General features: G+C 39.6%; 1 gene segment (V, D, J or C); it reads right to left on the minus strand.

Annotated features, from left to right (window-relative positions):
* Positions 1-388: 388 nt before the first annotated feature.
* LOC102162077 (T cell receptor delta variable 1-like) lies at positions 389-1,311 on the minus strand. The segment is given in 2 exon segments: positions 389-977; positions 1,188-1,311. Coding segments are annotated over 2 exon segments (501 nt in total).
* Between the last annotated feature and the right edge of the window lie 13,212 nt (positions 1,312-14,523).

Below are 14,523 nucleotides of genomic sequence, written 5' to 3' on the forward strand. Positions count from 1 at the left end.
TTGTGGGTTCCAATTGTCCTTATGGTTCTAGTATGTCTTTATGAGTCAGTTTGTCCATGCTTTTTCCACATCCAACTTTTCTTCTCAAATGATACTCTAGTTGACTTATGGTGAACTGTGGCTCAATACCAGATACACAGATAACAACTTCGTATAGACTCACCCTCCAGCTCAAGCAGTTGCATGAGTTCTAATTCTTATAATTAACCTATTATTCTACACCACTGCTTCTCTGATTATACCCCAGCTGACAAGAAGCCTAAGAGGAAAGTTATAAGGAAATGATTTTCATGTTGCTTCCGGAAAACTAGATCCAGGTTGTGATGTGAGCGACCTTAGGTGACACTGCCACCGCAATTTATAATGGGGCAAGTATTCAACTCTATACTTTGACAAGTTTATGCAAGTTTTATATGATGGATTTAAAGCAAAAAATTCAAGATGGAGAATGTATTAGTAGAAAGATACTTGGGAAACCTGCTTCCAAATGACCTAAAAGGAGCTTTTATTTAGAAAGAAATCTTCTCATCCAGACCACAGATGAAGCAACCACAGGACAACCACTTCTTGTCTGGGGTCTGCAGGTGTGCATATCAGCTTGGGTCCTGCAGCAGGGGGGCTCTCTCTTATTGAGCTCTGGGGTTTTTGTTCAGCTTTTCCTATTACTTCAAGCACCGTGAGATCTCGGAGAGCACAGAAGTACATTGCAGAATCTTCTAGTTGTAAGACTGAAACGGTGAGACTGATGAAATTTTGTGCTTTCTGGAAGTTTACGGAGTAGCGGCCATCCCTTTTATTCTGTTTACTGGAATACTGATGAATAAGGAAATTCATCTCTCCACTGGGAGGCTGTTTATACCAAAAAAGGTAGTAAGCACTCTGAGATGTTTCATACCAACAGTTTAGGGTGACTGCCTCCCCCATTCTCCTAGACACAGCTGACTGGTCCTGAGTAACTTTCTGGGCCATGCCGGATCCTGTGGGAAAAATCAGAAAACAGAGATAAGCAGTGAAGAAAATAATGGAGGAATTAGACTACCTTAGGACCCAAAGACAAGCCCAGTTGAAATCATAATATGCCTGCTTTCCTGCCATCCCCCGTCCTTCCCAAGTCCACGTGAAGCACCCGGGCCTGTGTGCAGTCCTTTCCCCCTGAACCTTCCCACCATGTGTGGGACCATCCCTACCAGAGAAGACGGAGGCCAGGAAGAGCCAGAGCAGGCTGGAGAGCGGCATGTGGCACAGATTCCCCTGCACAAGTGTGTTTCGTTGTGCCTCAGGCTGAGCGTTCAGTGTCTTGGAGTGTCTGGCGGCTCATATACATAGTCCCTGGGTTCCTGTGTGACTCCCCCAGACAGGAAGCAGGGCTTGTTATGTTCATAGCCCACGTGTCATATGCAAAGATGAGAAAAAGTCTGGCTCCCCACAAACCTTTAGGTGGTCTACTTGTCTTTCCCTGGTCATGAATTACCTGGTCACTAGTGACCTACCCAATATATAAAAAGAAGCGTGGAAAAGGCGGTTAGTTCTTATTAAAGTTTAAGCTGAAGAGAATTGAAGATTAAAGTTTACATACATTGGCAATCATTCAGCAGAAGAATTTTGCAAGTCCATTTATTTATTTGTTTTCGGTCTTTTTGTCTTTTAGGGACACACTTGCAGCATATGGAGGTTCCCAGGCTAGGGGTCCAGTCGGAACTGTAGCCACCGGCCTATGTTAGAGCCACAGCAACATGGGATCCGAGCCACATCTGTGACCTACACCACACCTCATGGAAACGCTGGATCCTTAACCCCTGAGCGAGGCCAGGGATCGAACCCGCGTCCTCATGGATGCTAGTCGGGTTTGCTAAACACTGAGCCACAATGGGAACTCCTGAAAGCTCATTTAAAAAAGAATTAAGTATAGGCTGTGAGCTCTTCTTAGAATCTACTTATTGGTCATTCAATTAACCTATACTTAACTTTTCTCCACCCAGAGTCTAATGACTCTTTAGAAACTCACAGCCCTTCAGTTTTCTTGGTGAAAAGCAATTTCACCTAAGTAATTAATATTTCTCTTTTTTACTGGGTTCTAGGGCTCAGTAAAAAAGAGGTTTTTCTATAACTAGGTTACTTCATCAGTGATAAAAAAAATCAGTCCTTCTGACTTTCAGAATCTAATCAGTTATGTTTTTGTGAAATTATAATAGGATTAAAATATTATTCTTTTGAAATCTGACATTGAGTCATACTTATTAGACTTTGAAGAGCATCAGGATATTCTGAGAAGTTGCCTCCACAAGTACAATTGTACTTACTAGATCATATGTCCTGGAACTGTCCTCATCTCACATTTTCTATCCCATTGGCCCAACTTGTTAGTCTCACTTGTTGGTGGCTCATTATTTCTCTCTTTTGAAATAAAATCAAAATAAGCATGTCGGATCTTTCCGTGACGCAGTGCTACAATGCACTCCTACAAAATGTGGTATCTACAGGCTTCAAACACTCAGCACATGTCAACACCACACAAGTTGGTGACTAAAATTTTGTAAACTGTTACATGATCCTGTGGAATGTAGCTGTCAATCTTCCATTTGGTTTCATTGTTTTAATGAATGAATTATTTAAAAAGACCAAAAACAAATAGACAACAGGAAAGGAAAGTACAGACCAGGTCCCTAAAACAGCCAGTCCTTTGATTTTAAGGTCAAAAGAACTCACTAATGAGTGATGCAGGAGGAGAGTTGATATTTGGTTGAGACATCCCCTCCTCTGTCCTGTTTCACCTCTGAGAGCTGACAGGCAGCAGATGTCCTAGTATGCAATTTTTTGTCACTAAGCAGAGGAGACTTTGAATGCCCACAGCCTGGAGAGTAGCATAATAATACACATATATATAGCAGGAAATTGATATTGATAAAATTTTGTTAAGATACTGAACTTACTCTGATTCAACAGTTTTTATATGTGTTTTTTTATTCATAGCTCTATGAAATTTATCACATGTTTAAGTTCTTGCAACTTCCACTGACATCAAGATACAGAACTCCTCCATCACTCTGAAAAACTCCCTTTGCACATCCTTCCTACCCCTGCAGTCCCTGGGAGCCCCTGGCAATGACTGATCTCCTTTACATGTCTATATTTTGTCCTTTTGAGAATGTTGAATAAGCAGAATTGTCTATTATATATGGAATCATATTCCATATATACATACATACTATGTAGCCTTCTGAGACTGGTGTTTTTTTCACTCAGCACAACATCCTTGTGATCCATCTAGTTTATTGTATGTATCAGTAGTCTTTTCCTTTTAATCATTATAGAATGTCCCCAACTAATGGTAGTCCAATTTAAGATCACTGACTCTATAGTGGTGAGAAAGCTATATGCATTCAGTTGAAACCATACTTTTAATTTTGAATTTTGATCTCTTCCAGGGCCAGCAGCAGGCAGTATATCTTCTGGTGCTGCTGAGCAGCAGCAGAGAACTGAACTCCTGGACATCCCCAGGATCATGAGAGTAAACAACCATTCTGTGCCCACACAACTGTTCTGATTTTCACTTTCAGCACAGCACTCAGTAAATTACATCAGATTTTCAACACTTTACGTTATTGTAAAATGGACCTTGTGTTAAATAATTTTTCTCAACTGTAAGTTCATGTATGCGTGGAGCGTGTTTATGCTAAGCTAGGCTAGGCTATAATGTAGGCTAGATGTATTAAATGCATTTTTGATTTATTATGGTATTTTCAATTTAGTATGGTTTATTGGGATCCAGTTGCATCATAAGTTTAAGAAGTTCTGTAAATAACAGGTCATGGCACCACAAAACTCCTAGAAGAAAACATAGGCAAAAAATTTTCTGACATAAAATGTACAAATGTTTTCTTAATAGATGGAAAGATATACCATGCTCATGGATTGGAAGAGTTAATATTATCAAAATGACTATACTACCTAAGGCAAGCTACAGATTCAATGCAATCCCTATCAAATTACCAAGGACATTTTTCACAGAACTCACTTCAGAAGGACCACAGGCATAAATGCCATGATAGAAACAAGACATTAGGTTACGCAGTCCTGGCCATGTCCAGAATCCAGAGTTTCTCAAAGCACGGATCTCAAGTCCAGAAGTGGGATGATTATTGAGTGTTCTGTAAGAGCTGCTGTGATGACAGGAAGACGCTGGAGCTAGGGGCACTTCCAAGAAATTCTGTGCCATCTGGAGGAAAGAGGCTGGGCTGAGAAGAAAGGCATTTCTGAGACGAGCTCTTAGGTTCCTCTTAAACTGCCCTGGCCTAGATTCCTCTCTGACCAGCAATCCAAGAATTCCAAGGATCCTGGCTCTGAGCATCAGAGCTGGAAGTACCCTGAGGATGCCTCCAGCATGCAAGAGCAGAGACAGAGAAGAACCCACCCTTCCCAGGGCAGCCCACAGCCAGTCCCCACCTGTGCCCTCTGGGTTTGTGCTCAGCTCCCCCTGCAGCCCCTCTCACTGTGTCACTCAGGGTGCAGTAGTACACAGCCGAGTCTGATGTTTGCACTGAGCGTTTCTGCAGGTGGAAGGTCTTGTCACTCTTAACCAGAGTGGCCTGGAAACCTTGCTCCTCTGCCCTCGGGTTTGCAGTTGACCCCTTCAGGAGGAGTTGAGGAGCTCTGTTGGGATACTGGACGTACCAGAAAAGATAGGGAGCTGAATCAAGGGTCTCATAAGCGCAGCCCAGAGTCATAGGTGCCTCCTCTGGAAGAACCACTGGGACTTCTGTCTGGTTCACTGAGTCTCCGTTGGTCCCTCCTAGAAAAGAATCAGTTCGTTACATTAGACGTGTACAGAAGGAGAGGGTTCAGGAAGACAGGACAACGTGAAAGTAACCAGGATTACAGGAAAATGCAAAACCATGAGCATTTAGGATCAACTTGTTACTTACTGATGACTAAGAAGATCACAAGAACGGGGTGAGTGGCAGAAAGCATGTTAGCAAAAGAAACTAGGCCTTGCTCTCTGGAATACACCGAAACTAACAGGGCTAAAATCCAGCTAGAACTTGTACAAACTCCTCACTCTGAGGATGTGAGCCCATCCTGCCCAGGAGCAGGCATCTGCTCAAAAACAAAGAAACAAACAAACACAACAACAAAAAACACAGCTAAAGACTCTCTATATTTGCAATGTAAGAGGGCCAGTCTTCAGCTTGATAGATGTTAAAAGTCACCCCCAAACCACGGAATAGAACATCTTTGACAATTCTGAATTAATGTTACTCACTCAATATCAATAAGATCACAAGTCCTGAGCAAGATGTAGACAGCATGGCTGGCAGAGAAGCTTCAGGTTTCTTTTAGGGGGAGACACCAAAGCTGAGAGAACTATTCGTCTAGGTACTTGATCCTTTGGTGGAATCTTCAAGAAAATCTTGGCTCTTGTGTCTGCCAAATCCTGCCACAGGCTGTAAAAATGACAGATGTGCTCAGAAATGAAAGAGGACTTTGCATCATACCCCGGATGGAAGGGAGCAGCGCCCTCTGTGGTTCACCCTCTGTCCCTGCAGTCTGCTTTATGTCTGATTTTGATTTTGACCCCTGGAGTGAAGCTTAAGTTGGATGTTGTAGATGTAGAAGGGAAATAGGTATCTGGGGTGAGGGAGGGGCTCCAGGATGGAAGCACCTAATAATTTCTGCAGACTGCACAATGGTGCCTGAGGCTGATACAGTGGGCAATTCCTCTGCCTTTAAAATGAAGCAAAGTATATTTCCCTTAAAGCTTTTGAGACTCAGCGTCTAATGTCTGTTCACACTGAGAATTAAGGTCATTTTAGGGAACTGTGGGTATAGGAGAGTGTAAGAAAAGCATGATCTGAGATCTCTTCTTGTCCTATTCCCTTGCTCATCCCCTGGAACCAGGGGGTGAGCCTCCTCTGCTTAAAATGTTCTCCCTCTGCCCCTACCTTTGCCTAGGTAACTTCTATTCATTCTTCAAGAACCAATTTACATGCCATCTCCTTGTGAAAGAACGCATCCAGTATTTTGGGCTGAATTAGTTCTCACCTCTTTTCCCACCATACCTTGTATACAGATCTATCCCTGCCATTTCCACATCATACTGGAATCATTTGCGTATTGTCTTGCAAACTAGGCTCAATAGTCCTGAGATCAGAAACTTAATCCTATTAGTCTCTGTAGCCAGTTTCTCAAAATACCCATCAGGCAGGTGCTCAAAAACTCTGAAAAATGAGTGAATTAAGTGGATGAGGGGGTGTGTCTGGGGTGTTACAATGACCTTTTTATGAAGTATAGCCTCTAGAGAACATAGGTCTTAGGCCCCTGGTGTGACAGCTTCTCCAGAAGCAGATCCAAGATCTGAACAATTAAAACTTTAATGTGAGGAGTGATCTTATGCTGAAGAGTTGGTGTAGGCTCATTAGAGGAAATCTGTAGATATATGTCATTCAATAACTCACTCGATTGAAATAATCGGGAGCTTAGGGAGTTCTCTGATGGCCTATCAGGTTAAGGCTCCTGCGTTTTCGCCACTGTGGCTCTGGTTACTGCAGTGGCACAGGATCCAATCCCTTGCCCAGGAACTCCACATGCTGTTGGTGTAGCAAAAACGAAAGAGAAAGAGAGAGAACCTGAAGTAAATGTTGCAACTCTCGTTTAAAAGAAAAGAAAGAAAGAATTGATTTGGAGCTTAATGTACAGTGTCTGAATTACTGTGATTAGTGATTTCTAGGAATTTTTTTGTGGCCGCACCTGTGGCATATGGAAGTTCCCAGGCCATAGCTGTGTCAATGCCAGATCTTGAACCCATTGCACTGAGTTAGGGATTGAACCTGCAATTTGGCAGTGACCAGAGCCACTGCAGTTATTTGCAGATGCAAATAGAAGCATCGCAGTTGTTGAAATGGATAAAAGTGTCCAGAAGATTTTGGTTCTATACGGCACACAGACAGGCTAAACTCCAAAGAACCTATGCCACCAGAGATACTGCAGGCTTCCGTTGGAGGAGGTTGTATTACTAACATTCATTGTTTGAATATATCAACATGCAATTCAATACATGTAAGAGAGCAGCAGTAATTGCACAATATTTTTTTTTAGTGCTGAGTTTTTTGGTGCTTTATTATTAAATAATGCAGTTATATAATGCTGACTTAAATGGATATTTTTGAATAAGAGAAGTCAAAATCCTAGAAGTCACTGGAGTTCCTGCTTGGCACAGTGTGTTAAGAATCCATTTAAACAAGTGTGATGCTTCTATTTGTAAAGTGCCATTATTCCACTTGTCTTTAAGTTGATATACATAACAAAAAGAACACAAAAGCCTTAAAACCAAAGGGAGTATTCTAAGTTGGGTACAGATGATGGGACATATGCCTTTATTATTTTATTTTGTTGTCATCAAACAAAAAACTCCAAATCTAAAAATTCTCATGTAATTCCTACACCCCAGAGGTTGGAACATATTTTTCTATAAATGGTCAAATACTAAAGAGTTTAGGATTTGAAGTTGTATGGTCTCTGTCACAACTATTCAACTATGCTGGTAAAGCACAAAGCCTTCATAGCCAATAAATAAATAGATGGGCATGGCTGTTTTCCAGTAAAACTTTATTTACAAACAGGTGGCAGGTGGCTTTGTCCAATGGGCCATACTTTACCAACCACTGCTCTACCCCAAGAATTTATCCATAAATCTCCAAAGGTTTCTTTTTTTCACTGAATATTATCGAAGCTTTTTGAAGAAGCTTAACATTAAGAAATAGAATATGTTAATGGATAGAAAGAAAGAAGGAGGCAATTGAATGATCCTAATGTCTAAGATACTTTGGTGGTGAGGGCTCATGGATGAGAAACATAGATACAGACCCTGTCATTAAAGATCTCACAGATCAGAGCAGAAATCAATGAAAAAGAAACAAAGAAAACCATAGAAAAGATCAATGAAACGAAAAGCTGGTTCTTCGAGAAGATCAAAAAAATTGATAAACCCCTAGCCAGACTTATCAAGCAAATAAGAGAGAAGACTCAAATCAATAAAATTAGAAATGAAAAAGGAGAAGTAACAACGGACATCACAGAAATACAAAGGATCATAAGAGACTACTATATGCAACTATATGCCAATAAAATGGAAAACCTAGAAGAAATGGACAAATTCTTAGAAAAGTACAATCTTCCAAGACTAAACCAAGGTGAAATAGAAAAGATGAATGGACCCATCACAAGAACTGAAATTGAAACTGTGATTAAAAAACTTCCAAGAAACAAAAGTCCAGGACCGGATGGCTTCACAGGTGAATTCTATCAAACATTTAGAGAAGAGCTAACACCTCTCCTTCTGAAACTATTTCAAAAAATTGCAGAGGAAGGGATACTCCCAAACTCATTCTATGAGGCCACCATCACCCTGGTACCAAAACCAGACAAAGATTCTTCAAAAAAAGAAAACTACAGGCCAATTTCACTGATGAACATCGATGCAAAAATCCTCAACAAAATACTAGCAAACCGCATCCAACAATCCATTAAAAGGATTGTAAATCATGATCAAGTGGGATTTATCCCAGGGATGCAAGGGCTCTTCAATATCTGCAAATCCATCAGTGTGATACACCCCATTAACAAACTGAAGAATAAAAACCATATGATCCTCTCAATAGACGCGGAAAAAGCCTTTGACAAAATCCAACACCCATTTCTGATAAAAACCCTTCAGAAAGTGGGCATAACGGGAACCTACCTCAACATGATAAAGGCCAGATATGACAAACCCATAGTGAACATCACTCTCAATGGTAAAAAGCTGAAAGAATTCCCGCTGAGATCAGGAACAAGACAAGGATGTCCGCTCTCGCCACTATTCTTCAACATAGTTCTGGAAGTCCTAGCCAGAGCAATCAGAGAAGTAAAAGAAATAAAAGGAATCCAAATTGGAAAGGAAGAAGTAAAACTATCCCTATTTGCAGATGACATGATACTATACCTAGAGAATCCTAAAGACTCTACCAGAAAACTGTTAGGGCTGATCCACGAATTTGGCAAAGTCGCAGGATACAAAATCAATACACAGAAATCAACGGCATTTCTATATACTAACAATGAAAGAGCAGAAAAGGAAATTAGGGAAGCAATCCCATTTACCATCATATCCAAAAGAATAAAATACTTAGGAGTAAACCTACCTAATGAGACAAAAGACCTGTACTCTGAAAACTATAAGACACTGATGAAAGAAATCAAAGATGACAGAAATAGATGGAAAGATACACCATGCTCGTGGATTGGAAGAGTTAATATTATCAAAATGACTATACTACCTAAGGCAATCTACAGATTCAATGCAATCCCTATCAAATGACCAAGGACATTTTTCACAGAACTCGAACAAAATATTTTAAAGTTTGTTTGGAAGCACAAAAGACCCAGAATAGCCAAAGACATCCTGAAAACAAAAAATGGAGCTGGAGGAATCAGGCTCCCGGGCTTCAGACTATACTACAAAGCAACAGTCATCAAAACTGCATGGTACTGGCACAAAGACAGACATATACATCAGTGGAAGAGGATAGAAAGCCCAGAATTCAACCCATGCACCTACAGCCAACTCATCTATGACAAAGGAAGCAAGACTATACAATGGAGAAAGGACAGCTAGTTCAATAAGTGGTGCTGGGAAAACTGGACAGCCACATGGAAAAGAATGAAATGAGAACACTCCCTAACACCCTACTCAAAAATAAACTCCAAATGGATTAAAGACCTAGATAGAAGACCAGACACTATCAAACTCCTAGAGGAAAACATAGGCCAAACACTCTCTGACATAAATGACAGCAACATCTTCTCAGATCCAGCTATCAGAGTATTGACAATAAAAAGAAAAATAAACACATGGGACCCACTCAAACTTCAAAGTTTCTGCACAGCAAAGGAAACCCTAAACAACACAAAAAGACAACCCACAGAATGGGAGAAAAGCTTTGCAAGTGAATCGACTGACAAGGGATTAATCTCCAAAATTTAGAAACACCTTCTGCAGCTCCATACCAAAAAAACAAACAACCCCATCCAAAAATGGGCAGAAGATCTAAACAGACAGTTCTCCAAAGAAGACATACAGATGGCCGAGAAACACATGAAAAGATGTTCAACGTCACTCATCATTAGAGAAATGCAAATCAAAACCACGATGAGGTACCACCTTACACCAGCCAGAATGGCCATCATCCAAAAGTCTACAAACAAGAAGTGCTAGAGAGGGTGTGGAGCAAAAGGAACCCTAGTACACTGTTGGTGGCATTGTAAATTGGTGCAACCACTGTGGAAAGCAGTATGGAGATTCCTCAGAAAACTAAACATAGAACTACCATTTGATCCAGCAATCCCACTCCTGGGCATCTATCCAGCGAAAACCCCGACTCGCAAAGACACATGTACTTCAATGTTCATTGCAGCACTATTTACAATAGCCAAGACATGGAAACAACCTAAATGTCCATCGACAGAGGAGTGGATCAAGAAGATGAGGTACATATACACAATGGAATATTACTCAGCCGTTAAAAAGAATGAAATACCAGCATTTTTAGCAACACGGATGGACCTAGAAACTATCATGCTAAGCGAAGTCAGCCATACAATGTGACACCAACATCAAATGTTTTCATTGACATGTGGAATCTGAAAAAAGGACAGACTGAATTTCTTTGCAGAACAGATGCTGACTCACAGACATTGAAAAACTTATGGTCTCCAGAGGAGACAGTTTGGGGGCGGGGGGTGGGAGGATGTGCCTGGGCTGTGGGATGGAAATCCTGTGAAATCAGATTGTTATGATCATTATGCAACTATTGATGTGATAAATTCATTGAGTAATAAAAAAAATTTAAAAATATTTTCTTAGGTCTGTCTCCCAAAGCAATAGAAATAAAAACAAAAATAAACAAATGAGACTTAATCAAACTTATAAAATTTTGCACAGCAAAGGAAGCCATAGAAAAATGAAAAGGCAACATATAGAATGGGAGAAAATACTTGCAAACAATGGAACCTACAAGGGACTAATCTCCCTAATGTATAAACAACTCATAGAACTCAACAGCAAAAAACCAAACAACCCAATCAAAAAATGGACAGAAGGTCTGAATAGACATACTCCAAAGAAGACATATGGATGGCCAGTAGGCACATGAAAAAATTCTCAACATCACTAATTATTAGAGAAATGCAAATCAAAACTACAATGAGGTATCACTTCACAGTGGTCAGAATGGCCATCATTAAGTCTATAAATAACAAATACTGGAGAGGGTGTGGAGAAAAGGGAACACTCTCACACTGTTGGTGGGACTATAAGTTGGTACAACCACTATGGAAAACATTATGGAGGTACCTCAGAAAATAAATATAGAAATACCATATGATCCAGTAATCCCACTCCTGGGAACATATCTGGACAAAACTTTCATTCAAAAAGAAGAATGCACCCCTATTTTATTGCAGCGCTATTCACAATAGCCAAGACATGGAAACCAACAACAGATGAGTAGATTAAGAAGATGTGGTATATATACAATAGAATACTATTCAACCATAAAAAAGAATGTGATAATGCTATTTGCTTCAACATGGATGCAAATGGAGATTCTTATACTAAGTGAGGTAAATCAGAAAGAGGCCAGGTACATATGATATCACTTATATGTGGAATCTAAAATATGGCACAAATGATCCATGATCCTATCTACAAGACAGAAACAGATCACAGACACGGAAAAAAGACTTGTGGTTGCTGCCATGGGGCTGGGGGAAGGGGAGGAAATAGGATGGATTGGGAGTTTGAGGTTAGTAGATGCAAACTATTACATTTAGAATGGATAAGCAATGAGGTCCTGCTGCACAGCACAGGGAACTATATCCAATTACTTGTGATAGATCATGATGGAAGATAATATGAGAAAAATAATGTATTTATATATATGACTGGGTCACCTTGCTGTACAGGAGAAATTGACAGAACATTGTAAATCAACTATAATTTAATTAAAATTTTTTAAAAAGAAAAGGAATGTATATATAAAAAATGATAATACGTCATTGTATGGATTACTACAGTACATTTATTTATTTATTTATTTTGTCTTTTTTGTCTTTTTGCTTTTTCTAGGGCCACTCCCGCAGCACATGGAGGTTCCCATGCTAGGGGTCTAATTGGAGCTGTAGCCGCCGGCCTACACCAGAGCTACAGCAATGCAGGATCCGAGCTGTGTCTGCAACCTACACCACAGCTCACGGCAACACCAGATCCTCAACCCACTGAGCAAGGCCAGGGACCGAACCCACAACCTCATGGTTGCTAGTCGGATTCGTTAACCGCTGCACCACAATGGGATTTATTTATTTATTGATTCACCCAATGAATACATTTGGGTAGTTTCCAGATTTGGCTGGCAGAGATATAGCCACTATGAATATTTATGTAGAGATTTTTGAGTGAACATAAATTTTTCATTTCTCAAGCATAAATACCCAAGAGTCACACAAGAGTGTGACTGCTGCTTGTAAGGTAGGTGGATATTTAAGTTTATATAAAACTACTGAACTGATTTCCAGAGTGACTGTACTCTTCATGGATGAGCAATGTATGGGTGATCCACTTCCTCTGCATCGTTGCCAGAATGTGGAAGTGTCAGTATTTTTAATGTCAGCCATTCTGATAGATGTGGAATGCTATCTCATTTAATTTGCATTTTGCTAATGGCTAATGAAGATGAACATCTTTTTATATGCTTATTTATATGTTTATTTCTCTGCTATACATGCTCTTTGGTAAAGTGTCTGTGTGAATCTTTTGCTCATTTTTCAACTGGCTTGTTCGTTTTCTTCCTGCTGGGTTTAGGAGTTCATTGCATTCTGAATACGAGTCTTTGATGAAAAGATATTTTGCAAATATTTCCTGCCATTCTGTTATCTTTTTCATTCTCTTAATAGTGTTTTCCACAGGAAAAAATTTGATGAACTCCAAGTTATGTAGTTCCTATTGTGGCACAGAGGAAATGAATCTGACTAATATCCATGAGGATCAGGGTTTGATCCTTGACCTCACTCAGTGGGTTGGGGATCCAGTGTTTCTGTGAGCTGTGGTGTAGGTCACAGACATGGCTGTGATGCAGGCCAGCAGCTGTAGCTCCAACTAATCCCCTAGCCTGGGCATCTCCATGTGCCACAGGTGTGGCCCTAAAAAGCAAACAAAACAAAACAAACAAACAAAAAAAATTGGGGGAAAAAAAATCCAAGTTGTTTATTTTTTATGGATATCATGTCAAAATCTTTTTTGTAAAACCTTAAGTTATATACGGATTTTCTTATGTTTTCTTCTAAAAAGATTTGTAGGTTTACATCTTACACTTGAATGTATAATCCATTTTGAGACTATCCTCAGATTTTTGTATAAGGTATGAGATTTGGGCCATCTTTCAATCATTTGCCTATGAATATCCAATTGTGTCAAAATCATTTGCTGATAAGACATTTCCTCCGTTGAATTCTCCTTGCACTTTGTCAAAAATAAGTTTCTCCATTTGTGTGGGTCTACTTCTATACTCTTACTCAGTGGCATAAACTTGTTAATGATGTTCTTTTGTTACTCTTTAAGCATTGCAGAATCTATGTATGGTTTTCTTTTACATTCTTCATCTTTATAATTTGTGTTTACCTTCTTTTAGAATGTTGGTAATTCTCTTGATAATTCTAGCTAGGAACAGATCAATTGTATTAATCATTTTAAGAAAATTAACCACATATTTCATGGTTATCTCTATTAATGTTTTCCTTAAGCTTTGGCAATTTTAATTTTTAATTTTTCCTTCCTTTAGATTATGTTGAGTTTTATTTTCTTCTTTTTCTATCTTCTCTTGTTGAAAATTTGGATAATTGTCTTTCAACTTTTTTCCTTTGGTAATAGAAATATTTAAAAAGATAAATTCCTTTTCCTGTATTCTTTTAGCTGTGCCTCACACATATTTATATGTATGTGTTCTCACTATAATTTCTTTCAAAATATTTTCTAATGGCCATTGTCATTGCTTTTTTTACCCTATGACTTATTTTAAAACTTAGGGCCTAAATTCCAAATCTTAAGATTTTCTAGAGATATCATGTTGTGTTTTTTCCAAATCAATTCCCCTTTTGGTCAAGTAATAAATTCTGCATAATTTTAGTTTTCTTAAATTTACTAAGACTTTTTACAGCCAAATGGAGTGTGTGTGTGAGAGAGAGAGAGAGAGAGAGAGAAACTGTTTCATCTACACAGCAGGGTTTGGCTGGAGCCTCAGCTGCAGGTTTGGGTACAGGCTGCAGGTGCCTGGAGAGCACTGTGCACTTGCTGCACAGAAGTAGGTGGCTGAGTCTCCAGGCTGGGAAGCGTTGATGTGCAAGGACACATGTTTGGCACTTTGACTGAGGGAAACTCTCAATCTTCCATCTTCCTCTGTAATTGAACTAGAACGTGCTGCGATCAATAATTCAGGT

Source organism: Sus scrofa, chromosome 7, assembly GCF_054392235.1.
Source record: "Sus scrofa isolate SSC_HxYL_T2T_F1_AM1 chromosome 7, Sscrofa_HxYL_maternal_Yorkshire_Landrace_v2.0, whole genome shotgun sequence".
NCBI classification, from domain to species: Eukaryota; Metazoa; Chordata; class Mammalia; order Artiodactyla; family Suidae; genus Sus; species Sus scrofa.